At 39.1% G+C, this 23,995-nt stretch overlaps 1 protein-coding gene across 7 annotated transcripts in view; it reads left to right on the forward strand.

The window, feature by feature from the left end:
• Window positions 1–23,995, forward strand: part of AP2B1 (adaptor related protein complex 2 subunit beta 1) — a 138,452-nt gene that overhangs the window by 40,280 nt on the left and 74,177 nt on the right. For all 7 annotated transcript variants that reach the window (XM_025362427.1, XM_025362430.1, XM_025362428.1 and 4 more), the window contains 4 exons: window positions 6,555–6,670; window positions 9,516–9,681; window positions 11,757–11,855; window positions 21,126–21,385. In XM_025362427.1, the coding sequence (XP_025218212.1) occupies window positions 6,555–6,670; window positions 9,516–9,681; window positions 11,757–11,855; window positions 21,126–21,385 (641 nt within the window). The remainder of the gene's footprint in view (window positions 1–6,554; window positions 6,671–9,515; window positions 9,682–11,756; window positions 11,856–21,125; window positions 21,386–23,995) is intronic.

The raw sequence follows: 23,995 nt of genomic DNA on the forward strand, positions 1-23,995 counted from the left end.
CTGGTTTAGTTTTTTTTTTTTTTTTTTTTTTTTTTTTTTGAGACGGAGTCTCGCTGTATCGCCCAGGCTGGAGTGCAGTGGTGCGATCTCGGCTCACTGCAAGCTCTGCCGCCTCCCGGGTTCACGCCATTCTCCTGCCTCAGCCTCCCGAGTAGCTGGAACTACAGGCGCCCACCACCACGCCTGGCTAATTTTTTGTATTTTTAGTAGAGACAGGGTTTCACTATATTAGCCAGGATGGTCTTGATCTCCTGACCTCGTGATCCGCCCGTCTCGGCCTCCCAAAGTGCTGGGATTACAGGCCTGAGCCACCATGCCCAGCCTAACCAGTACTTTATAGCAACAAAAGGAGGCAGATGTGTGTCAGAGGATCTTCTATGAAATACCTGCTACTAATTGGCCTTCTTTGTTTTTTTCAATTTAGTGCTGCTTTATGTAGTTTCTGTTGATAAATCATTTAGTAGACTGGCTGTTACAGCAAGAAGTTAGCTGATCCTGGGTTCTATTCCTGGTTCTGCTAGCTCACTTGATTCAGATATTTAATATGTTTGTTTCTCTTCATTGGAGAAATGGGAAGGTCTTTTTATTGGATCTTGATATGTTACATCTTTTTTATTACCACTATCACCACACATCACAACTTGTTTTTCTTTTCCTTTTACATTAACGTATCTTACTTGCTGTGTACTTAGTATTAATATAGATAATTTTCAGAGAGATTTTGGTAGCCTAAGAGTAAGGTGGTTTTGTTCTCTTCACTAGTGTACATAGCCATCTCTTCTGTGAGACTGCCATGGTCTTATGACCTCTCTGACAAAGCTATAAACAGTAATACAAAAATTATATCTTATTCTGAAGTTAAGAGACTTTCTAGCCCTGGAATTACTAGAAAGTGTTCTCAAAGCATCTAGATTCCTCAAGGCTGTTAGTCATGTATTGTGACTAATGGAAAGGTTCTCCATAGTCTTCTGGAAAAGACTTCTGATGACTTTCACTTCTTCCTTTGACTAAGCGTGCTTTGGTGGGAGTATGACAGGATGTGAGGAATGAGCTTTCTCAGGAAACTGAAGGTCACCCTTCAGGAATCCTGTCTTATCTAGTGCTCTCATCTCAGATTACCCGGATTTACCTTAGAACTTTTCCTATAACTGTTTCAGCCATGAAGATTTTCAGTTTGGTTTCAGTTTGACAGAGTTGCCAAGCCAAACAGTTAATTGGGCCAGGAGAGGCCATGATTGCCTGTTTGCACTAACTCATCCATGGGACAAGAATCAGCAGCATAAGAATCGTAATGAACTTTCTGTATAGCTTTGGGAAGCAACAAGCTGTTGAGCAAATAAATAGCACTGAAAAAGCAATCCTATAGTACTATTTTTTGTTCAGTAACTTTTGCCTATTTCTTTCAGGGGTAAACATACTCCTGGTCCTTTTCAGTTTTAAAAATGGTAGAGGTAAAGGCATTAGGTTAAGACCAGGAGTTCTTCACTTCCTAGTCTTCTGTTTTTTGTGTGTTTACTATTTCTAATTTTTATATATTAGAATAAAATACTGGTTTGTGTGTCATTCTTAAAGACAAAAAATATATTTTTCCTATTAGGAAAACCATATTTGTTTACTATATAAAATTATAGAACAAGTTAAACAAAAAATAGAGTACCCCACCTCCCACGTCTTCTGTTTCACCTTCTCAGATATGCAGTGGACGTGATCTGGTAGACGTCATTTTATATCCTTGTTTATATAGTGTTCTATACAAAGATGGATTTTTTAATAAAAATGAAATCATTCCACAAATGCTATTTATTTACTTTTTTTTTTTTTGGCATGCTCTATCATGGACATTGATCCAAGTTATAAAGAAAAATTTATGTCATCTTTAGTTTCTATAGACATAATGTGTGATTACTTGATAACTTACTGAATTTGTAACTTTATCCCTTATTATAGGACCTTAAAGTTGTTTCTACTCTTTTTCCAAATGTTGGTATAAGGAGTATCCTTGCAGCTAAATCTTTGAACTCTAGTTGAAGTGAACGTTTTTTCATAACAGTTATGCTTTTTAGCCATTTGGAACTTGCTCACTCATGTCCTGTACACCTTTTTCCGATATGTTATCTTTTCCACATTGTTGTTTTAAAGTCTTTTGTAATTGGGATGTTAACCCTTCTTTTAGTTAGCATTTGTTTTCTCAGTTTGTTGTCCTTTAGATTTCTTTTGCTCTCTTGATTCACAGAAGTTTAGATTTTTGTATCAGCTTTTCTTAGTCAGTTTTTTTCCTCAGTGGCACACTTAGAAAATTGTGCTTCACCTAAAGTTATATAAAATTCACCTTTTTTTTTTTTTTTTTTTTACTTCTATGGCAGTGATGTTGTCTTATATGTTTTTTGGGGGGTGGATGGGGAAATGGAGTCTTGACTTGTCGCCCAAGCTGGAATGCAGTGGCGCAATCTGAGCTCACTACAACCTCTGCCTCCCGGATTCAAACGATTCTCCTGCCTCAGCCTCCCAAGTAGCTGGGATTACAGGCATGCGCCACCATGCCTGGCTAATTTTTGTATTTTTAGTAGAAACAGGGTTTCACCATGTTGGCTAGGCTGGTCTCGAACTCCTGACCTCACATGATCCACCCGCCTTGGCCTTCCAAAATGCTAGGATTATAGGTGTGAGCCACTGGGCCCAGCCCTTGTTTTATATGTTTAAGGGTAATTTTAATCAACCGGGAAATAATTTTAGTGAAAGATATGAGTAGAGTGGATCAAACACCAGAACACATTGTTCTTTCCTTACTGTTATGAAATGTTGTCTTTATCATATACTGAATTTTGGATGTGTATTTCTGTTTCTAGACTTTTTATATATACAATGATTGGATGTTTACTTCTGTTCCTCTGCCATACTGCTGTAATGGTAGTTTTTTTTTTTTTTAATCAAAAGCAGTATGATTGAGATGATAATTTTCATTGAAAATTAATATCCCTGACATAAATGTTTTTCAAATGTTATACATCATGAAGAACATCCTTTTATTTGTATTCATTTTAATGATAATACTAAGGATTTACTAAATATGAACTTTATATCAAACACTGTGCTAAGCACTTACTTGTATTACTAATTTATGGTAATTCAATGCTTACAGTGGCCCATATTCTACATACTACATAATTTATTAATATAACAATTATAATATTAATAAATATAGCATATTTAAATTTTTCCAACTGTTTTGCTGTTGCAATAACAGCAAAGGAGTTAGTAGCTGAAAATGAATAAAATAGAAAACATAAACAGAATCAGAAGAAGGACGAAACTACATAAAAGACTGCAGAATCGGCCGGACGCGGTGGCTAACACCTGTAATCCCAGCACTTTGGGAGGCCAAGGTGGGTGGATCACGAGGTCAGGAGATTGAGACTATCTGGTCAACGTGATGAAAACCTGTCTGTACTAAAAATACAAAAATTAGCTGGGCTTGGTGGCCCATACTTGTAATCCCAGCTACTCAGGAGGCTGAGACAGAATCGCTTGAACCAGGAAGTCAGAGGTTGCAGTGAGCTGAGATTGTGCCACTGCACTCAGCCTGGTGACAGAGCGAGACTGTCTCAAAAAAAAAAAAAAAAAAAAAAAAGGCTGCAGAATCATTTCATGGTACAACAGAACCATCCTATATATAATTTCATATAAATGATCTCAAGGTGTAATTTTATTTTTATTAAATTGCTTGTAGTGGTTTAGATTGTTATAGTACTTCTAAAGATTTTATTACAGAAATTTTCAGGTATACAATAAAGTAAAACTGAATAATGAGATCTTGTGTAGTCATCACCCATCTTGAACAAATACTGATGTTACTGTTTCTGTTTTATCTTCTCCCTCTTCCTCTTCCTTCAGGTGGGTGGGATGCTAATACAAGTCCCATATATCATCTTACTCAAGTAGTCCAGTGTGTATATCTAAGAGACAAGATACTTTAAAAAATATATTATCACATTACCATGCCCAGCAACTAACAATAATTATTAATTTTATTGAATACTCAGTCCATGTTCAATTGTCCCTAATTATGTAAAAACGTCTTTTTTACAATTTGTTTGTGCAAATGAAAATCTAAATACGGTCTAGGCTAGGCGCAGTGGCTCACACCTGTAACGCTAGCACTTTGGGAGGCCGAGGTGGGCGGATGGATCACTTGAGGCCAGGAGTTCGAGACCAGCCTGGCCAACACGGTGAAACCCTGTCTCTACTAAAAATACAAAAATTAGCCGGGCGTGGTGGTGCACGCCTGTAATCCCAGCTACTCGGGAGGCTGAGGCAGGAGAAACACTTGAACCTGGGAGACAGAGGTTGCAGTGAGCCAAGATCATGCCACTGCATTCCAGCCTGGGCAACAGAGTGAGACTGTATCTCAGGTCTGCACATTGCATTTGAATAATATGTCTCTTAAGCCTTTTTACTTACTTATTTTGGTGCCAGATATTGAAGGAACTGGGTCATTAGGCTTATAGAATTTCCCAGAGTCTGGATTTGACTGGTTGTATCTTAGTGATGCTATTCTATCTATTCCTCCATCCTCTTTAGATAATTAAATCAGGAGGCTTGGTAATTTTCTTGTTCAGAATTTTTAGCAAGAATACCTATTAGGTGATTTGCTGTACTTCCTGTTATATCTTATCAGGAGGCACATAATGGGGTGACCCATTATAGTACATTGTAATATATGACAGGCTGGTCCTTGACTTTTAGGATCTCTGTTCTGGTATCTCTCTCTTTAAAAAATGATCACTTATAGTTTCTGTACATTTGTTTTTTCACTTGTGTTCTCTCATATTATCTTCATTAATAAAAGATTAACAGATAAAACTCCATTTTATAGATTAATTGTAGGCTATGGAAAATTGTTGTTTATCTAATGCCATAGACTTTTAAGTTTCATAGCCCCCAAATTGGTAAATTGTCGAGTACTGCAGTACTTTGGAGTTTTTTGGATCACGCGTAACTTTGAAAATGTAATGGAAGTTGTAGACCCACTCACTGGAAAATATGCTTGACAGCTCCTACAAAACTGGGCGATTTCATTTCAATAGGTTTAAAGACACCCTCTACTATCTCCACTCATCCATGAACTTCAGTTAAAGACCTCCTACTTTGGCTTATTCTTTAATTCTTATTCTTTCCTCCTATGATGGCTTACTCTTCTTATTTCTATCTCCTGGCTGTCCAAGATGGGTGTGTGTGTTTCTCTGTTTCTGGACTTTTTGTATATACAGTGATTGGATGTCACTCCTACTCCTCTGCCATACTACTGTCATGGTAGTTTTTTTTGGTGGGGGTGGGGGCGTAGTCTCGATGTGTCAGCCAGGCTGTAGTGCAGTGGCACGATCTCAGCTCACTGCAACCTCTGTCTCCCGGGCTCGAGCAGTTCTTCTGCCTCAGCATCCCAAGTAGCTGGGATTACAGGAATGTGTGACCACGCCTGGCTAATTTTTGTAATTTTAGTAGAGATGGGGTTTCACCATGTTGGCCAAGCTGGTCTGGAACTCCTGACTTCAGGTAATGCACCCACCTCTCGCCCTGCAAAGTGCTGGGATTACAGGCATGAGCCACTGCACCTGGCTATAATGGTAGTTTTTGTTGTTGTTGTTGTTTTTGAGACAGAGTCTCGCTCTGTCAACCAGGCTGGAGTGCAGTGGTGCGATCTCGGCTGACCGCAACCCCTGCCTCCTGGATTCAAGCAGTTTTCTACTTCAGCCTCCCAAGTAGCTGGGATTACAAGCGCCTGCCACCACACCTGGCTAATTTGTGTATTTTTAGTAGAGACAGGGTTTCACCATCTTGGCCAGGCTGGTCTTGAACTCCTGACCTCGTGATCCAGCTGCCTGAGCCTCCCAAAGTGCTAGTGATGGGATTACAGGCATGAGCCACAGCACCTGGCCTTTGTTTGTTTGTTTTGAGACGGAATTTCACTCTTGTTGCCCAGGCTGGAGTATAATGGCTCGATCTTGGCTCACTGCAACCTCCGCCTCCCAGGTGCAAGCGATTCTCCTGTCTCAGCCTCCCAAGTAGCTTGGACTACAGGCATGCACCATCATGCCTGGCTAATTTTTTTGTATTTAGTAGAGACAGGGTTTCACCATGTTAGTCAGGCTGGTCGCAAACTCCTGACCGCAGGTGATCCACCCGCCTCGACCTTCCAAAATGCTGGGATTACAGGCATGCGCCATGCCACCCAGCCTTGGCAGTATGGTTGAGATGATAATTTCCTTTGAAAATTAATATCCCTGACATAAATGTTTTTCAAATGTTTATACATCATGAGGAACATCCTTTTGTTTGTATTCAAAGGATTCATTTGAACTGATTCATCTATCCGTTCAAATAATGAATGAAACTGCATCATATAGCTTGGTATCTAGCCTCTAGTGTAGCTTGGTCCAATTAAGTGCCTGATCTTTTAGTTTAGTTTAGTTGATGCACCTGCATGTTTCAAAATTTTTATGTTGAGGTGGTGTTATCGCATAGATCATCTGACTTCTCATTTTTTTTATTCTTCCCAGCAATCTGCAGAGCGCTGTGTAAGCACACTGCTTGATCTAATCCAGACCAAAGTGAATTATGTGGTCCAAGAAGCAATTGTTGTCATCAGGGACATCTTCCGCAAATACCCCAACAAGTATGTCCAAATACTTTTAGCCCTGTTTCTCAAATTACTTAGAAAATGTTTAAGTAAGGCACTTTGAAATTGCCTAGGTAAGAATTACTCTTTTGAATGTTCCTGGTCATAATAGGATACTTTATTAAAAATTGGATACATGAAATGGTTAGCACAGGGATTAAAACCTGAGTTTTCACTCTGCTTGCTTTCTTTAGGAAGAATTGAAACTCTGTCTGAATATGCATTGTCTATTGACATATTTTAAAGTTAACCAGATTCTTTGATGGCAAAGTTACTGTTAAATAGGATATCTATATTCTAGGTTGTTTAGGCATACTCTCAGTTTATACTTGTTATCCAGACATAATTAATGATTGTGTACCTTTTCTTCTCAGAAATGTATAAGTTTGGATGATATATAGCACCCTACCATAAAAGCCAGGAAGGTAACAGCTCTGCTATTCACTTTGCATGTTACCTACTACATTGTAGAGAATTACAGAACATATAACAGATTATCAGTCTCATGCCTTTTCTGAAGTATTTTAGTTACTGTCATACAGATATTTTTAAAAATCTACATTTTCACTTCACAAGTTTTTCAGATTGAGGTCTCTTAGTATATGCAGCAAAAAATACTTTTTTAGATTTGATTTTTGAAAACAAGTAATTAAGGAACCTGAAAATGAAATAAGAGCAGGTTTTGTAAACATCTTAAATCTCATTTTGCCTTACACTCATAGAGATACCTTGTGCTAAAGTTTCTGATTGTCTTTTTTTTTTTTGAGACAAGAGTCTCACTCTATTGCCCAGGTGAGTGCAGTGGTGTGATCTCGGCTCACTGCAACTTCCACCTCCTAGGTTCAAGTGATTCTCCTGCCTTAGCCTCCCAAGTAGCTGTGATTACAGGTGCATGCCACCATGTCCGGCTCATTTTTGTATTTAGTAGATACAGGGTTTCACTGGCCAGGCTAGTCTCGAACTCCTGAGCTCAGGTGATCCATCCACCTCGGCCTCCCAAAGTGCTGGGATTACAGGTGTGAGCCACCATGCCTGGCCCGCTTCTGATTGTCTTTAAAGATAATGTTAAATGAAGCAGCTTGTAGTAATTTAGCTTAGTGGTGGGCTCAAGAATTAGTAGATATATTTTGGCAAGGTAGTGGTTTATTAAGCATTGTGTATATTTTTAAAAATTTTAGAAATAGTTCTTTTGGAAAGAGAACCACATACTTTTTGACTCCCAATAAAGAAGAGGGTCAGTCTAAACTTTTTTTTTTTTTTTTTGAGACAGAGTCTCACTCTGTCGCTCAGGGTGGAGTGCAGTAGCGTGCTCTCAGCTCACTGCAAACTCTGCCTCCCGAGTTCAAAGATTCTCCTGCCTCAGTCTCCCGAGTAGCTGGATTTACAGGTGCCTGCCACCACACCCGGCTAATTTTTGTATTTCTAGTAGAGACAGGGTTTCACCATATTGGCCAGGCTGGTCTCCAACTCCTGACCTCAAGTGATCCACCCACCTCGGCCTCCCAAAGTGCTAGGATTATGGACGTCAGCCACCATGCCCTGCCTAAACTTTTTTTAATTAACTTTTGTTTGTTTGTTTTCAGACAGGATCTCACTGTGTTGCCCAGGCTGGACACAGACTTCTGGGCTTAAGTGATCCTGTTGCCTCAGCCTCTCTAGTAGCTAGGATTACAGGCCTGTGCCACTGTGCCTGACATTTAAACTTATTGATTGAGGGTGAAGATGTGTATCTGAATGTGATTGGTGGAGAAATGTGTCCATTTCTGGTTTATGGTTAATAAGGAGTTAGGATGGTTTACTTTTAAGAAAGCAATCAAGAGCCTGGTTTAATCAGTAGAAGTAGGCAGATACTTAGTTAAGTGTACTATTTAGTTGTCCACATGTAATTTATTATACAGAGTCATTCTAATGGTTAAAACTACATTAGCCAAGGAGATGGATTCAACATGGTAAGCCCGAGAGAGCAATAGATACGTAAAAATAAGTATTTGAATTACTTCTTTCTTTGGAGAAATAAGTCATTAGTACAGGTACCTTTAGAAGAACTAACATAAAGAAAGATCTCTTTTATAAAAAGGAGAGATAAGTGGATTAAGGGGACAGATTTACCATTTCTCGTCTGGATACCGTTGTTGTCTAACTTCATTTGCCTAAAAATAAAGTGGAATTTCTGTTCCTCTCTACCGTGAAGGCAAAATGGAATAATAGGAAAATTTTCTAATCTACATATATGAAAGATTGTTACAAATACAAGGTAGTGGTATTATCTTACACCACGGGTTAATTTTTCCTTGTAAAAAGAACAGATGGCAGTGTGGCTCACACCTGTAATTTCATCACTTTGGGAGACCAAGGCGAGAGGATCACTTGAGGCCACAAGTTTGAGACCAGCTTGTCAACATAGCAAGACCCCCACCTCTACCAAAAAAATTTTAAAGTTAGCTGAGTGTGGTGGCACTCAACTGTAGTCCTGGCTACTCAGAAGACTCAGGAGGGAGGATCGCTTGAGCCCAGGAGTTTGAGGTTACAGTGAGCTGTGATTATGCCACTGCACTCTAGCCTGGGTGACAGAGTGAGACCCTGTCTCAAAAAACAAAACAAAAGAACATCTGATGAATTTTTATAAAGGTTTTAAGGTCTAGATCTTAAAAAATAATTGAAGGGAAATTTAAGGCATTAACATTTTCTGACTTAAAACCTGTACGTTCTCTTGACTAAAAGCTTTTACAGTTTGGTGGTTTGGTTTAGGGTTCCTTGTTTGTGGTTTTGCCTTTAGCCTTCACTTTTAAATATAGTTCTTAGTTTTGCCCTCAATAACCATAGTTCATTTTTTTCACATCAGGTATGAAAGTATCATAGCCACTCTATGTGAGAACTTAGACTCGCTGGATGAGCCAGATGCTCGAGCAGCTATGATTTGGATTGTGGGAGAATATGCTGAAAGAATTGACAATGCAGATGAGTTACTAGAAAGCTTCCTGGAGGGTTTTCACGATGAAAGCACCCAGGTAAGTTCTTGTCTCTTGTCTTTCCTAGTAGTTTTAGATGTCTTTGGGGAGATTTCAGAGAAAGCAAAGGTTATAGGCAGTTTCTTCTATGTCTATATTTATATATAGTATGTTCATTTTTCTGCCAACAGGGATGTCCCTTTTCAGTTTTACTGATTTTTTGTTTTTGTTTTTGAGACAGAGTCTCGCTCTGTTGTCCAGGCTGGAATGCAGCGGCAGAATCTTGGCTCACTGCAATCTCTGCCTCCTAGGTTCAAGCAATTCTCCTGCTTCAGCCTCCCCAGTAGCTGAGATTACAGGTGTGCACCACCACACCTGGCTAATTTTTATATTTTTAGTGGAGACAGGGTTTCGCCATGTTGGTCAGGCTGGTCTTGAACTCCTGACCTTAGGTGATCCACCCATCTCGGCCTCCCAAAGTGCTGGGATTATGGGCATGAGCCACCGCGCCTGGCCAGTTTTACTGAATTTTTTTTTTTTTTTTTGAGACAGTTTCACTCTGTTGCCAAGGCTGTAGTGCAGTGGCAGGATCTTGGCTCACTGCAACCTCTGCCTCCTAGGTTCAAACGATTCTCCTGCCTCAGCCTCCCGAATAGCTGGGATTACAGGCATCCACCATCACTCCCGGCTAATTTTTTGTATTTTTAGTAGAGACAAGGTTTCACCATGTTGGCCAGGCTGGTCTTGAACTCCTGACTTTAGGTGATCCACCCACCTCGGCCTCCCAAAGTGCTAGGATCACAGGTGTGAGCCACCGTGCCAGTTTTGCTGATTTCTAATGTTAAAAACCTACATAACTCAGACCAGTAGTTCTCAAACTTCAGTAAGCATTATTAACACCTGGAGGGCTTTTTAAAGCACATGTTGCTGGGCTTCACCCTGACAGTATCTGACTCAGTAAGTCTGAGATGTGCCTAAGTATTTGTATGTTTTACAAGGTTCAGGGTGATGCTGATGCTGCTGTTAATCCAGAACCACACTTTGACAACCACTGGCTTAGAGCAGTAGTTACCACTACTTTTTTATTTTCTGTCACCTAAAAATGACTACACTTTTCTGTTAGTAATGGCTGTGGCTCATTACAGCAGGGATTTTTCATTTGAGGCTGTGGTGAGGTTTGAAAAGATTATCTTTGAATGAAAATTCTGAGACTGCTTCTCACTTTCCCCTACCAAAATTAGAGCCACGGGACCAGGAAGCCGATAAATTATTAAGCCCTTTTTTCTTGGCATTTGTACTCAAAGCAAATAGAAAATTATACATGTAATCTACCATAGCAATTTTAATAGACCTAATTCAAGGAGTATGTACAAGTCAATAGCTTTGTGGTTTAGCAGCCAACTCTTAATAGGCTGTAACCTGACATAATTCTACTGTCCTGGCTGTTGCCCCAGTATGACAGATGATTCCATAATTCCCCCCAAATTGTAGCTTTTGGTAGAAGTAAATAATGAAGGACTTGCTCAAGAGCCAATATCATCACCATCAGTATGTTAACGTATACTTTCAGTTACTCACGCCTGTAATCCCAGCGCTTTGGAAGACTGATGCAGGAGAATTGCTTCCAGCCAGGAGTATGAGACCAGCCCTGGCAACATGGCAAGACTACCTCTCTACAAACAATACAAAAACAAAAACAAAATTAGATGTAGTGGCTTGCACCTGTAGTCCTAGCTACTTGGGAAGCTGAGGCAGGAGGATTGCTTGAGTCCAAGAGTTTGAGGCTACAATGAGCCATGAATGTGCAGCCTGGGCAGTAGAGGGAGACCTTGTCTCAAAATAATAATAGTAATAATAATAAACACAGGTAACTGTCTGGCTTAGAAACAGCAATATTTTGTGCCAAAAATGCATTTTGAGGATAAAAGGATAGAGTTTTCAGTTGAATACCTTTGTATTTCCCACGAATACTTTTGACTGCTCTTGTTGATATTGAGTTTCAGCCTTTTGTCTCTTAACCAAAATCAGAAAGGCTCCGTGGTAATTCATAGTTGGGGAAACACCACTTTGGAGATGATGGCAGGGAATAATGCCAGTGCCGTTCTTTCACTGTATCACAAATTATGTCTGTTTAGGTGCAACTCACTCTGCTTACTGCCATAGTGAAGCTGTTTCTCAAGAAACCATCAGAAACACAGGAGCTAGTCCAGCAGGTCTTGAGTTTGGCAACACAGGTAAGAAATCTGGAAAAAGAGAGATGTTGATTTGTCTTGTTTCAAATTGTAGGAAATTATGAAACTCTTCCTAGGGGATTCATTTGGGGAAGTTTTGTTTGAAGGAAGTATGACCTTTAGATCTTGTTAAAATATTAAAACAATGCCTTTTAACTTGTTCAGCTGAATTGTAGCTAATTGTATGGCTTTTAAATGAGTTGACTGACTCCACTTTTCATATTTCATGAAAATTGAACCTAGACTCTTAGTTTAGTGAAGGACATACTTAGATGAAAATGACATGGTCTGATAGTACCTGCTTCACTGTGACTTCATTTCAGCTTTCAAATGAAAGTACCATGTGCAGATAAAAGATGCCTGAGCAAAGTTTCATTCATTGTTCTACCTTCCAGAGTGTTTGCCTTTCTCTTGGAAATTAAGTGCTTATGCTGCTTCCTTGAATTATTAGATATATTTGGATCTCCTTGGAATTACTTGATTTTTTTGGTCAGAAGAAAAGAAGTTTAGATGGATTCTGATCTCAGGAAAGTGGCAACTGGCCTTAAAGATCAGGTCATTATATTAGATCCACAGAAATCAAAATAATTAGGTTTTCTAGTATAACTGGTATAATGATCATCAGTCCATTCATGATTTAGTAATGTTCTTAATTGGATTTGCTAACAGGCTGGCATTTTAGCAGGCTGTCAGGGTTAAGATGTGTGTCTGCAAATGGAATATGAATCAGATATCCAGTTTACCATTTTTCTCTCTTTCTCATCCCTTTATACTGGTGCGTAATCAAAATTTAAAACCCTTTCACAGTACTTTGCCTAGTTCTTGAGCCATAATTTTTCCTGTTACTAATTTTACAACTTTAAAAAATTTATTTGTATGAGCTTGTACAACTTTAAAATAATTTATTTGTACAAGCTATTTTGAAGTATTTTTAAAACTTTCTTAAGCATCTTCCTCTGCCTGAAGCAAAGCAATTTATAAGCATCAGTGGTTAATATTAGTATTGAATTGAGTGTTCTGATTTCCTGTGTCTGGATCCTTGATTAACCCATTTGAATCTCTAAGATGAATTCAAAACAATTTCTTCATTCCCCCCCCCCCCCCCCCCCCACTTTTTTTTTTTTATTTTTTGCACTCTTTCATGTTTTAATTTTAAACTCCTAAGTCAGGGGTGTGCAATGTTTTGGCTTCCCTGGGCCACATTGGAAGAAGAATTGAGAATTGTTTTGGGCCACACATAAAACACACTCACAATAGCTGATGAGCCCCCCAAAAAAAAAATTGCAAAAGAATCTCATAAAGTTTTTTTTTTTTTAAAGAATATTTTAAGCCTATTGTCCTTTAATCACCATTTGCTTACACATTGAAATGTAAAACAGGCAAAAGAGAAAGAAGGAAGAAAGGAGGGAAGGACGGAGGGAGAAAATTGAGAGAGAAACAAAGATAAAAGAAAAAAGAGAGAAGAAAGAAGGAAGGAAGGAAAGGAAGGAAGGAAGAAAGAGAGAGAGAGAAAGAAAGAGAAAGAAAGGAAAAGAGAAGAAGGATGGAAGGAAGGAAGAATAAAAGAAAAAAGAGAAAGAGAAAGAAGGAAGGAATGAAAGAAGGAAAGAAAGAAAGAAAGAGAGAGAAGGAATCTCATAAAGTTTTAAGAAAGTTTATGAATTTGATTTGGGTCACATGTGGCCCCAGGTTGGACAAGCTTGCTGTAAGTGGTCACATAGAATGACGGAATTAGAGCAGCTCACATTTGATCAAAACAATTTCTAAAGAGAATTTTGGCCTTTCTTCCTCTCTGCTTACTGTAAATATCCAAGCAAGTATGTTTGGTAGTTTCATCTGTTTTCACAAGTTCTCAACCCTATCATCATTGTCTGTTAAGGCCTATGTGTTTGTATGTAACAGGCACCATAGGAGAGCTGTATTACGCATTCTGGCCAGATTTCACACTCAGTCTCATTACCTGTTAAGTATTTATCAAAATTTGACTGAGATAAAGTATTTAGGAAGGATTGCTTAAAGGATACAACATAGTGCTGTTCTTACAGATAGTCTGAAATTCACCTCTGAATCAAGCCTTATTAATAGACATTTGGATACCTGTACTGCATTGTTTTTGACCCCTAATAAAATTGCTTTTACTAAATTACGCGAATACTATCAGTCTGTACTAATAACAGTCGTCATGGAAAACTACCCAATTTGGATCTGTTGTTAGCTTGTTATCAAAGTCATTACTTTATTATGTTTTCTTCTTTGTGAAGCCCCATCAAATTCCTGACAAGTTTTGGAATTTTCTGTGTATCAGTGTAGCATGCCTGATCAGCTTTCTTTCCCATATTGGTTGTTTGAAACCTTAGAATCACATTTAACCATCTCCCATGGAAACCGTGTAGGTCATTGTGGCATGCAGTTTCCTGACTCTAGTTTCAATTAATGCTGTTTAGCCTTAGATGCAATTTTCATAAGCTTCCTAGAACAGGACAGGCTAGAAACTCACTTAATCCTAGCAAGGGTTAGTAAACTATTTCTGTTTTTATAGATGAGGAAGCTCAGAGAGGCCTAATTATTGTGGGGCAGAGGTAGAACTCAGACTCAGATATGTCTGGCTCTAAGGTCCATGGTCTTGTCCACTGTGCTATGCTTCCTGTAGTCTGAAGGTTAAGAATGACTTGGAGAATACATATTCCCTGCCTGAAGCAATATTAAGCATAAGCCCATATGTATATGTGTGTTTGCTAGTTTTGAGGTCTTTGTGGATGATTATTTCATACTATAAATAATAAGCAATTTCTCAAGGCTTGCCTTTTTTCAGTATTGAGTCTAGCTCTGTCACCCAGGCTGGAGTGCAGTGGCATGATCTCAGCTCACTGCAGCCTCCGCCTCCTGGGTTCAAACAATTCTCCTACCTCAACTTCCTGAGTAGCTGGGATTACAGGTGTATGCCACCACGCCCAGCTAATTTTTTTTTTTTTTCAGTAGAGATGGGGTTTCACCATGTTGACCAGGCTGGTCTCGAACTCCTGACCTGAAGTGATCCTCCTGCCTTGGCCTCCCACAGTGCTGGGATTACAGGTGTGAGCCACAGAGCCCACCTGAAGGCTTGCTTTTTCTATCGAATTACTTTTTCTGTCTAATTAATTAAGTCTGAGAAGTTATCATAAAAGAGTAAGTATGCTGCTGGGTGCTGTGGCTCACGCCTATAATTCCAGCATTTTGGGAGGCCGAAGCAGGCGGATCACTTGAACTCAAGAGTTCAACCAGCCTGTGCAACATGGCAAAATCCCATCTCTACAAAAAATACAAAAATTAACTGAGCATAGTGGCACACGCCTGTAATCCCAGCTACTTGGGAGGTTGAGGTGGGAGGATCGCTTGAGCCCAGGAGGCAAAGGTTGCAGTGAGCTGAGGTCGTGCCACTGCACTCCAGGCTGGGTAATACAGTGAGACACTGTCTCGGGAAAAAAAAAGGAAAAAAAGAATAAATATGCCCATGTAAGTCTTTTCACCTGGTTCTCTTTTTTCCTCAAGTTTGTGAAATAAGAACCTAAATATTTATGGCTGGTGAGTACCAATTTAAGTTTAGGATGCAATGTGGTCTGCTGAATTGTGTTAACTTAATTGGGTAGTGAGGTTCTGGTGATGCTACTTCCACTGATTCAGGACATGACTGAGCAAATTTCTTTCATACTGCTTTTCTTCTGTCTCTATAGTAGAGTTAATTAATACTGTTTTTACTTGTGCTGTGAATTAAGTGAAGTATATATATGTGAAATCTTAGTGCTTTTAATTTTAAGTAAAATGGGAGTATAATTAAAAATATTATTAGGGGGGAAAACCCAACTCTTGAATCTGAGGCTTCATTTCAAAAATTTATCATTTTACCTGTTACACAGAAAGTCAATACAGTAGTCGGTTCAAGTCAGTAAAGAATACAAACAGAGGCCGGGCGCGGTGGCTCATGCCTGTAATCCCAGCACTTTGGGAGGCCGAGGTGGGCAGATCATCTGAGGTCAGGAGTTCGAGAGCAGCCTGACCAACATGGAGAAACCCCATCTCTACTAAAAATACAAAATTAGCCGGGCGTGGTGGCACATGCCTGTAATCCCAACTACTGGGGAGGCTGAGGCAGGAGAATCACTTGAACCCAGGATGCAGAGGTTGCAGTGAGCCGAGATTGCCCCATTACACTCCAGCCTGGGCAACACGACCTACACTCTGTCTCGAAACAAAACAAAGCAAAATAAAACAAAAAAAATCTAGACGTTAGTAATTATTCTTCGTGATACATGGAAGAGAGGTCTTCATGTTTTTCTGTCTATGAACTAGGGGCCACCGTCATCAGAATCACTTGGGCTGCCTGTTAAAAATACTAATTACTAGGCCCTACTTCTGATAGAATGAATCAGAATCTCTGAAGTATGGCCTCTGGGTTCTGCACTTTCAGTGGCATTCCTGGCATGTTAAAATGTTGATGCACATTATAGTTTAAGAATTACTGTTCTAGTGCTGGCCTGGTAAGTATTATTTTGGGAGCTCTTCCCCTGAGGAGGGCCTGTGGGTCTTAGCAGTACAGTAGATCCAAAGCCAAATTATCTGAGTCACCAAACATTTAATGGCAGCTTAAGATCACAAAAAGGTCCCGTATTTTTATTTATCTCGGTCTTGACGGTCTGAATTACTGTGGCCTCCATGTAAAATATGAGGTAGTTGGTGAGGGCTGGCTTACAGTAGGACTAACAGGTCATCCCTCAGAACAAACAGAGTTTGAGCAGTAGGAGATTCTTCCCTACTCCTGACTTTTCAGTCTTGGGAAATTTGCACTCATTTCTCATAGGATTGTATTTTTCAAGTTAGTGTCTATTTAGACTTTGATCCAGTAACTCTATCTCCAGCAGTTTGCCATATAGCAGCATTTCGAATAATTTGTGGAGGAACTCTCAAACTTTTTTCATATGTGTATATATATATGTATATATATACACTTTTTTTTTTTGAGATGGAGTCTCACTCCATTACCCAGGCTGCAGTGCAGTTGTGCAATCTCAGCTCCCTGTGGCGGCCTCCTCCACCTCCTGGGTTCAAGTGATTCTCCCTCCTTAGCCTCCCAGGTAGCTGAGATTACAGGCATCTGCCACCATGCCTGGCTAATTTTTGTACCTTTGGTAGAGATGGGATTTTGCCATGTTGGCCAGGCTGGTCTCAAACCCCTGGCCTCAAGTGATCAGCCCACCTCGGCCTCCCAAAGTGCTAGGATTACTGAGCCACCATGCCTGGCTAGATTTTTGAATTTTGTGAATCCCTATGGGAATTTTTCTTTTTTTTCTTTTTCTTTTTTTTTTTTTTTTTTTGAGACAGAGTCTTGCTCTGTTGCCCAGGCTGGAGTGCAGTGGCCAGATCTCAGCTCACTGCAAGCTCCGCCTCCCGGGTTTATGCCATTCTCCTGCCTCAGCCTGCTGAGTAGCTGGGACTACAGGCGCCTGTCACCTCGCCTGACTAGTTTTTTGTATTTTTTTTTTTTAGTAGAGACGGGGTTTCACCGTGTTAGCCAGGATGGTCTCGATCTCCTGACCTCATGATCCGCCCGTCTCGGCCTCCCAAAGTGCTGGGATTACAGGCTTGAGCCACTGTGCCCGGCCGGGAATTTTTCTTTTGGGTCATTTGGTTAAATTGTTTGCACTATATATGGGAGAAATAATTTGAAGAAAAAGCATTTTATTTTGATGAGTATATTATTAAACCGTGTATTATAAAGTTGAATACCTTTAAGATATTACTGGTACATAAAGACAAACTGAATTTTCTAAGTTAATAAGATAAATGCAGTGTTTAATTGTGTAATAAAAACCATACTTTACAAATTCTAAAGTACATGGACTTTAAGGACTGCATATATAGCTTAAAGTTTAACATTTAATTTATGTATAAAAAAATGTGGGAGAGAGGGGTTGCTTCCCTGACCTGATATTTTGAGAAACTTGTATTCTGCTCTTTTTAAAAAATCAACTTGTTTTTGTTTTATAATGTTTGAGCTTTGTTTTCAAATGAAAATCTAAATAAGGAGGTTTCAGGCTGCTATTTATAAACACTTAGGTGCAATTTAGTCCCTCAACCTCCCCCCACCAAAAAAAACCAAAATCAACTAAATTTCTAATTATCACTGTTTCCTTTTTTTAACCCGGGCATTTCAAATACTAGAGACATTTTGATAAGACATTCATACATATACATATACATATACATATACATATACATATACATATACATAATTTCTATTAGAATAATGCAACTTATAAATGTGGTAAAAAGTATCTTGAGATAAAATTTACTGTTTTAATAATTTTATTAATTTGCTGTATTGCAATGTTCTATATGCTTTTTGTCTTTAACCAACAATCCATTATGAGTGCAATTTAAACAATCTGTGACTGAGAAAAACTATTTGAATCTATATAGTCAAAAATAATCAGGGTAACTGCTGCAATCGAACTGGATGATAAGGGCCTTAAGTGGCTGAGTCATGAACCAATTCATCTACTCACTTAGAAACTAAAATGGAAGCCCTCAAATTGTCCTATTTTAAAGAAAATATTTTTTGTTTGGTTATGAGTTTTTTGGGTTTTCGGGGTTTTTTTGTTGTTTTTTTTTTTGGGGGGTTTTTTTGTTTTGTTTTGTTTTGTTTTTGAAACGGAGTCTCACTCTGTCGCCCAGGCTGGAGTGCAGTGGCGTGATCTAGGCTCACTGCAACCTCCACCTCCTGGGTTCAAATGATTCTCCTGCCTCAGCCTCCCTAGTAGCTGGGACTACAGGCATGAGCCACTGTACCTGGTCTGGTTATGAGTTTGAAATACAGAAGCTGAAACAGGGACTTATTGTTGCCTTTAATAAGTTGCTATTGGAACAACTCCTGCATAAATAAATGCCATCATATAGACATACTTTTGAGGTAGGTACCAGGATATTTATTGCCACTTTATAATGATCACACAAAAAATAAAGAAATAAAACAATAGGCCAGGCACGGTGGCTCATGCCTGTAATCCTAGCACTTTGGGAGCCTGAGGTGGGCGGATGACTTGAAGTCAGGAGTTCGAGACCAGCCTGGCCAACATAGAGAAACCCTATCTCTACTAAAAATACAAAAATTAACTGGGTGTGGTGTTGCGTACCAATAATCCCAGCTACTTAGGAGACAGAGGCAAGAGAATCACTTGAACCCAAGAGGCAGAGGTTGCAGTGAGCTGAGATCACACCACTGTACCCCAGCCTGGGTGACAGAGCAAGACTCTGTCTCAAAATACATATATACATACATACATACATACAAACAAAACAATAATAAAGGTAGAAAGGGAAAAACGGGCAACAGTCTAAATGTCCCTCAGTAGGGGACTAATATTTAATGGTGCAGTGGACGTTACAGTGGAAAAGTGCAATTGTATACATCAACATGGAGAACAACTTCAAAACAGTATATATAATATGAAACTGGTTTTATATGAAATAAGTGTGTGTGTGTCCCATCTGGACAGATATACACCACATTACTAATCATGGCTATTTGGGGGTTGGGAGTTGAGATGGAGAAGGGTTGGATAATTGGGGGAGGTTTTTTTTTTTATGTCATACACTTATAAATTGTGATGCGGTATATTTGGTAATAATTTCTTTTTAACCGTGAACATGTATACAATTATTTAAAAACCACCATAGCACAAAACAAGACCACCAAATTCAAGTGTCACTCCTTTTGGAAGCAGTTATGTCTTCTCTTTAACAGTTTTTGATTATTTAGATAATAGTACCTTTCATACTCTATTGAAATAGTTAATATTATGTGAGCTCCTTAAAGTCAGGCAGTGTATTGTTACCTCTTTATTTCCAGGGCCTAGCCAGTGTCTCGATAGGAGGTACTTAATAAATATTTGCATGAAGGAAGAAGGTATAGGTACAATATATGTAAGATATAATATATGTTATTAATAAGCCTGCTAATATTTAAAGCAGTTAAAACATTCTTTTTTTTTTTTTTCTTTTTTTTTTTCACGGAGTTTTGCTCTTATTGCCCAGGCTGGAGTGCAGTGGAACAATCTCAGCTCACTGCACTCCGCCTCCCGGGTTCAAGTGATTCTCCTGCCTCAGCCTCCTGAGTAGCTGGGATTATAGGCATGTGCCACCTCACCTGGCTAATTTTTTGTATTTTTAGTAGAGACAGGGTTTCACTGTGTTAGCCAGGATGGTCTCAATCTCCCGACCTCAGGTGATCTTCCTGCCTCGGCCTCCCAAAGTGCCAGGATTACAGGCATAAGCCACCGTGCCCAGCCCTAGTTTAAAAAATTTTTATGTTCTAAGGCCGTCTCAACCAGTTAACTTTTACCAGATTAAGCATTAGTTTTCTATTCCTTATTTCTGTTTGAATTTGAGTCTTAGGATTAACCCATCTTAATTTATAGTTACATCCCTTGAAACATTAGAGATTACAGAATTATGACTACATTAGAACCATATTGAGTTAACACATTTGCTTGCTTTTTGAGACAGTCTCACTCTATTGCCCAGTCTGGAGTGCAGCGGTGCAGTCATGGTTCACTGCAGCCTCAACCTCCTGGGCTCAAGTGATCCTCCTCCCTCAGCTTCCTGAGTAGATGGGACTACATGTGCATGCGGCTCTACACCCTGCCCTGCTAATTTTTTTATTTTTATTATTATTATTTTTTGAGACAGAGTTTTACTCTGTTGCCCAGACTGGAGTGCAGTGGCACAATCTCAGCTCACTGCAACCCCTGCCTCCTGAGTTCAAGCTATTCTCCTGCCTCAGCCTGCTGAGTAGCTGGGATTACAGGCACGCGCCACCAAGCCCGGCTAATTTTTGTATTTTTAGTAGAGATGGGGTTTCGCTATGTTGGCCAGGCTGGTCTCAAACTCCTGACCTCAAGCGATCCACCCACCTTGGCCTCCCAAAGTGCTGGGATTACAGACGTGAGCCACCGCGCCCAGCCCGTCCTGCTAATTTTTTATATTTTTTGTAGAAGCAAGGTTTTGCCACGTTGCCCAGGCTGATCTCAAACTCTTGGGTCCAAGTGATCCGCCTGTTTCAGCCTCCCAAAGTGTTAGGATTACAGGCATGAGCTATGAGCTACCACATCCAGCCTGAAATATCTTCTTAATACCCCGTCTGCATAAATCACTACAGCATTGGTTGATAAATCCAGCAGTTTGGGTTTCTGTATGGAGAACAGTTTCATCTCTACCTCCTTGCCTTTGCCTTTTCTTTAGGATTCTGATAATCCTGACCTTCGAGACCGGGGCTATATTTATTGGCGCCTTCTCTCAACTGACCCTGTCACGGCTAAAGAAGTAGTCTTGTCTGAGAAGCCACTGATCTCTGAGGAGACGGACCTTATTGAGCCAACTCTGCTGGATGAGCTAATCTGCCACATTGGTTCTTTGGCCTCTGTGTATCATAAGCCTCCTAATGCTTTTGTGGAAGGAAGTCATGGAATTCATCGTAAACACTTGCCAATTCATCATGGGAGGTAAGAAGGTGTGAACTGTCTTTGAGTGAGAAATGACTCTGTTTAGACAGAGTTGGTCTTCTTTATGCTTTTATAGTCTGGAAAAGAACTTGCTGTATATTTTTGCAAACCTGCTACTGTACAACCCCAGGGAGCTCCAGCTGAATACCAGTGACCACATATAAAATGGGTGAAAGACTCCTCTGTGTTCCAATCTAAGAGTACATTATGGCTTTAGAAAATTGTGGTGAAGACCTTCTAAATTGATGAAGTCTGAAAGTTGCTTAAGTCTGCGGTAAGAAGAAAATAGAAATAATCCCATAGTTGAAAACTTGGAAAAAAGCCTGTGTATACATTTAGCCATCTTGACCCTTTACTGTAGCTTTTGTTGAGCCTTATGGAAAGTTAGTAGGTACAACTTATGCTGTAAAACTGTTAATGAAATAATATTTCAGTATTGTTTTATTAAAAAAAAAAGGCTGACTTCTGTGTGGACTTAGTTTTTCAGTTACCTGTACCTTTTTAAATTGGCCATTTCAACAAGGAAATTGATATGAACAGGCTCTTGGGTAACATGGAGCTCTTACTTTGTAGCTGTCCTAAAGTTCTAATTAGGGAGAAGAAACACTCTAATAAACTCTTATAATGGGTATCTCAGAATCTTTTCAGAATCTGATTCCTTCATCAATCATAATAGACCTTGATCAAAGTAGGATTTCCTTCCAGAGTAGTTAGAATAATTGGGCTTTTATTAATGAGTGTCTTGTTCCATTGTCTAATGTATATTATTGTTTAAGTGGTTTTTGTGAATGGCCAAAGTGTAGTATTTATTGCTTTACAAATTGGTGTGGTCAGCATTTTGGGCTCTATGTAAATAGACTGTGGATACAGACAAATGAAAAAGAAACAGCAACATCCAAGGAGATTATTAATCTTTCATGATTGAGTTGAATCTTTGGTTTTACAGCAGGTGCTATAATTTTAATCCAGAGGAGATATGAGCTTCATAAGGATTAGTCCTTATAGTAAGTTAGGGTGTTTCTCCTTGTAGGCAAGCATGTTTAACATTCTATAGATGAGACTATTTAACTTCTAAGAATTTCTCCCAGTCTGTGCTTCAAGTTTCGATGTAGATACGGAATTTCTGTTGTAACTTCCCTCTGTAACTGTGTTTGTATCTAGCCTCCTGATAACTTTTAACCCTCACATGGAAGTGGGAAAATGAATCAATAAGCAAAAACAACCCTTTCTTAGACGCAGGGAGAGAACCAACATTAAGTTATCTAAAAAGAAAGTGTCTTACATAAGGCCTTTATCTGATTAATAGCCTTTAAGTTCTTATCTTCACAATTTCTTTTGTGGTTCCTTTTTGGATAACCTCCTTTTTGTCCATTTGTGCATGTTTTGTGTTTTTAAGGGAAATGCAAATATAAGGAAAATCTGTTTTGATATAAATAGGGATGATACGTTGCTGCAAATGACATGTCTGTAATAATATTGACATTACCTAGCTCTGTTCTGCAGTGTAAGATTAATAAGTGATACACCTCTCATAGGAAACAAAGCAACACTTTAAAGCCTTATTCTGCATCTTCTAGAGGTTTAAAAATGCTCACTTCACTAGGTCTTTTAAAATCACCTGGGAAAGAGAGAAGTGATTTTTACTTGGATGTTGCTTACTATGCTTATACTTGTCAGCTGCTTCATGGGGGTGAGGTAGTAAATAGTTGTCTAATTCGGAAAAATTTCACCTTTAAAAAATAGTGCTTTGATGACAGTTATGCAGTTATTTCTCTTAAATTGGAAATGTTATTATATTAATTTTCTTATATTTTCCATTGAGAAAGGATGTATAATAATGATGTATCATATTCTTGTAGAATCTGTAGGATCATTTATATCTTTTCATTGAACTCACTTCTCCTATTATTCATTCCATTAGAGTGAAGAAAAATATGTGCGGAATACCTATTCTACCTTCTTTTTAGACATACTGATAGAACCATGTGTTCTGTCACATTTTCTAAATGGTATATGTCAGAAGATGACAGAATTTCATGTGTAGAGAATATGAAAGATTTTATGTATTTCTTGCCAGGTGTATGAAATCATTTCCCCTTTTTATTTCTTAAAGCCTTTTCATCATGACTTCCTGGACACTTTTTCCTTGTAAATCAGCTTTCCTAGATTGTATCTCTGTCATTAATCTTTGCAGTTCCATGTTTATTCTCTTCTCTGGTTACTGATCTTGGTTGTATCAAAAGGTTCGATCTGAATCTTTTCTTTCTGTGTTTCTCTACATATTCCCTTAGGGAAGTTACCCACTAACCACTAATATATTACAGAGCTTTACCAGTTAGACCATGTTTTCAGTTGATTCTTGCTCTAATAAAACCTTATGCTTCCGTGATATTGTTACCATTTTATTGATGAGGAAATTTTGTCTCACAGAGGTTGTTGCTTGCCAGAAATTATGCAGCTAGTAATTACTGGAGCCAACACTTAATCCCCTGCTTTTACCACCACCCTACACTGCCCCCCACTCTCATGTTTTCACCTGAGATGTGTATGTGAATTTCTAACCAAGCTTACTTCTCTGACTGCCAGTCCTTTGGTTTTGTTGTTTTTGTT

This window comes from Theropithecus gelada, chromosome 16 (genome assembly GCF_003255815.1).
Source record: "Theropithecus gelada isolate Dixy chromosome 16, Tgel_1.0, whole genome shotgun sequence".
NCBI lineage: Eukaryota > Metazoa > Chordata > Mammalia > Primates > Cercopithecidae > Theropithecus > Theropithecus gelada.